The 2,909-nt window shown below is 53.8% G+C and overlaps 2 protein-coding genes across 2 annotated transcripts; one reads left to right on the top strand and one right to left on the bottom strand.

Moving 5' to 3' along the window:
- Window positions 1-354: 354 nt before the first annotated feature.
- EMH_0055990 (uncharacterized protein) lies at window positions 355-684 on the top strand (the record flags this gene model as incomplete). The annotated part of the gene is made up of 1 exon (XM_013497299.1): window positions 355-684. The coding sequence occupies one exon, from the start codon at window positions 355-357 to the stop codon at window positions 682-684; it is 330 nt and encodes a 109-aa protein (XP_013352753.1).
- Window positions 685-827: 143 nt separating this feature from the next.
- On the bottom strand, window positions 828-1,937 carry EMH_0055980 (uncharacterized protein; the record flags this gene model as incomplete). Its single annotated transcript, XM_013497298.1, has 1 exon — window positions 828-1,937. The coding sequence occupies one exon, from the start codon at window positions 1,935-1,937 to the stop codon at window positions 828-830; it is 1,110 nt and encodes a 369-aa protein (XP_013352752.1).
- Between the last annotated feature and the right edge of the window lie 972 nt (window positions 1,938-2,909).

The following is a 2,909-nucleotide window of genomic DNA, read 5'->3' as shown; positions in this document are numbered from 1 at the left end:
CTTCACTTGGGGGCCCTTTTCTCCTACCACCCCCAGCAAAATTAAACGCATCGAATATCCTGCAGCAAAAAAGAAAAAAAAAAAACAAATGCAGCGGCAGCCAGACGAAAATCCTTCACCAGCTGCAGCAGCACCAACATAAGCGGCAGAAACCATTGCCCAGCACCGGCCTGCCGCAGCCCTGCCCCTGCAGCCATAAAGAGAAAAGCCAAGGGGCTACAACTGAGATGCTGTCTGCACCAGCAGCAGCAGCAGCAGCAGCAGCAGCAGCAGGAGCAGCAGCAGCAGGAGCAGCAGCAGGAGCAGCCGCAGCAGCAGCAGCAGCGCCGGCAGGTAAAGAAGCTGCAGCCGTCGATGCAGGATCTCACCAAAATGTCTTCCCCTGAAATGAGGCCTCTGCCAGAAGAGCCCCAGGCCGCTACAGACGATGTGGCGGGGCTCGAGGAAGTCGGCGAGACAGCTGCTTTCTCTGCAGCTGCAGCAGCAACCCCACAGCAGCAACACCATGGCTCAGGACGAAAGATAAACAGCAGCACCAGCAGCAGCAGCAGCAGCACAGTAGCATCGGTACTGCTACGCGCACAGAAAGCCAAGAGACACCGCAGAAACACTGCAAGTGCTGTAGCGAGCGCAACAATAGCAGCAACACCAGCAGCAACAGCAGCAGCAGCAGCAGCAGCATGAGCAGCAGCAGTTTTCCCAATACAACAAGCAAAAAGAGGCACAATAAGTAAGCACACACCACATGGGATACAGAAACAATAGATATATAAAAGATGAATATATTAGGCGAAGCCCTTCGACCCCCTCTCTTACAGAACGGCTTACTAAAGGCCTTCGGGTGTAGTTGACTGCGCCTCAGCCGCAGCATCCGCTGGGCTTCCTTCTTTTCTGTCCGCGCTAGCAGGCTCGTCTTGCTCCTGCTGCTGCTGCTGCTGCTGCTGTTGCTGCTGCTGCTGGGCCGGGGGGGTTGGCGCCACGCCAGGAGGAAGCCCATCGAATACCCCCAGGGGAGGCCTCGCCGTCAGCAAGAGATCAATGCGGCCCCTGAAGGCGTCAAAGTTTCCCCACCCCTTTGAGAGGCTCAAGGCAAACGCAGCCCCTCTATTGTCAGAGCCAGGCTCCTGTTCCTTTTGCTGCTGCTGCTGCTGCTGCTGCTGATCCTCTACCTGCTGCTGCTGCTCAGTGCGTGCATCCGACTTGCAGCAGGAAAGCCCAGGGGGCCCTTCACCCCCGTAGAAGGCAACGTTTAACCCGTGCAGCTCCGCTACTCCCGCCCCCGCTAGCAGCCAAACATTTTCTAACAGCTGCAATGGGGTGTACGTACACTCGGATGTTCTTGACACAGCCTGACCCGCCGGTGACGGGTTGACTGATGTAGCACCACTTCTATCCTCCCCTGAAGACTGTTCTCCATTTGGCTCCTCTTTGACATCAGCAGCGGAGCCTTGAGGAGGTGCAGCAGAGCTAGCAGCAGCTGCTGCTGCTACAGGAGGATCTTCTGTCTTGACCCTGACGGGCTCCTGCGGGGTACTGGGGGGGGGAGATGCCGCCGTTGGCTGACGCTGTGCCTGCAGCCTCTGTACGCATCGGCTTGTAGCTTCATCGAGGATGTACAGAGGCAGAGGGAGAGTGCTGGAGCAGCGCTGCAGCTCGTCAAAGGCAGCGGCAAACTGCCGAGACAGCTCAGCACAGACGGCCTCACCTAGGGCCCCCTGAGCCGACCCTTCTGAAACTTGGGGGCCCCTACGAATGCCCTCCTGGGGTGAGGAGCTGCTGCTGCATGCGGGGGCGGCGTCCTGCTCCTGTGGTTCCCCAAAGAAAGAACCTGTACATATTGCCAGGTCAAATGGACCCTTCTTCTGCAGCTGGTGGAGCAGCCGGTGCAGCTCGCTGACTCGGCCGCGGACTTCGCCGCAAAGCAGCACGCGAGCCATTCCTCCAGTCACCGACTAAAGTACTAAAGAAAACATGCATGCAGAGCAGCGCAGCGGCTGCTTGAAGGAATACAGAGGCGGTACGCGGTGTTGATGGTCTATCAAAGTTTTCACCTCCTCGGGAATTTTGACAAAAAGATGAAAAAATAAACAACAAACATTCAGATCCCAATTAACGGGTTTTCTTACTGAAGGCCAAACATAGAAAATTGCGCATGCATTGAACGGCGGGGCTGAGTTGTGTTCTCGCATGCGGCTTCTGTCCACACTACACTACATTAATATCTTTCTTTGTCGAATATATATATATATATATATATATATATATATATATATATATAAGATATCTGTCATCTGTCGGGTGCCGGTTGAAGGCGGCAGCTGTACAGCTTTCCACCATACATTCCCTCAGGTGTTCCACTTACGGTGAAGGTGGGGTTGTTACTCATTCCTGCGGTGTATTGGTTTATGAATATGCAGCAATTTCGCATCGTGTGACTGTATCCGGTGTTCAACTCGCCGCATCCTTTATATGATGGATCCGCTGCGTGCCGATGCCTCAGCATCACTGTAGCAGAATCTGGCAGAACCACGTGTATGTATTGCTGGTTTCATCGTGTCTAACGGGAGAGATGTAAGTTTCTTAATACTCAATTGTGTTCTTAGTGTATGTACGAAAAATAACTTAACGTATGCGTGTGTATTCATGTATATAGTGTAATACATGCCGGAGGAATTGCAGGCGTAAGCGCTGTACCGCATGAGAGACCGAGACCGCTTCCTCTGTGCACCAGCAGCGGTGAGCCCCCGCCTCACTATGCTCAGAACTCTTGATAGAGAGGGGTCCAGTTGTTTTTTAGTAAGCTGCTGTAGAAAATGTTTTGGCTCTACTATGCCTGGCGACTGTGCAAGTATAGCGCCAAGACCAGTCAGTATACACGCTTCATTCTGCCGGTGGCAACGATCATCTGG

The sequence above is a fragment of the Eimeria mitis genome, genomic scaffold, assembly GCF_000499745.2.
Source record: "Eimeria mitis Houghton genomic scaffold, Emh_scaff2590, whole genome shotgun sequence".
In the NCBI taxonomy this organism is placed as follows: domain Eukaryota; phylum Apicomplexa; class Conoidasida; order Eucoccidiorida; family Eimeriidae; genus Eimeria; species Eimeria mitis.
Note: the sequence above shows the minus strand (reverse complement) of the source record. Positions and strands in the feature narration are given on the sequence as shown.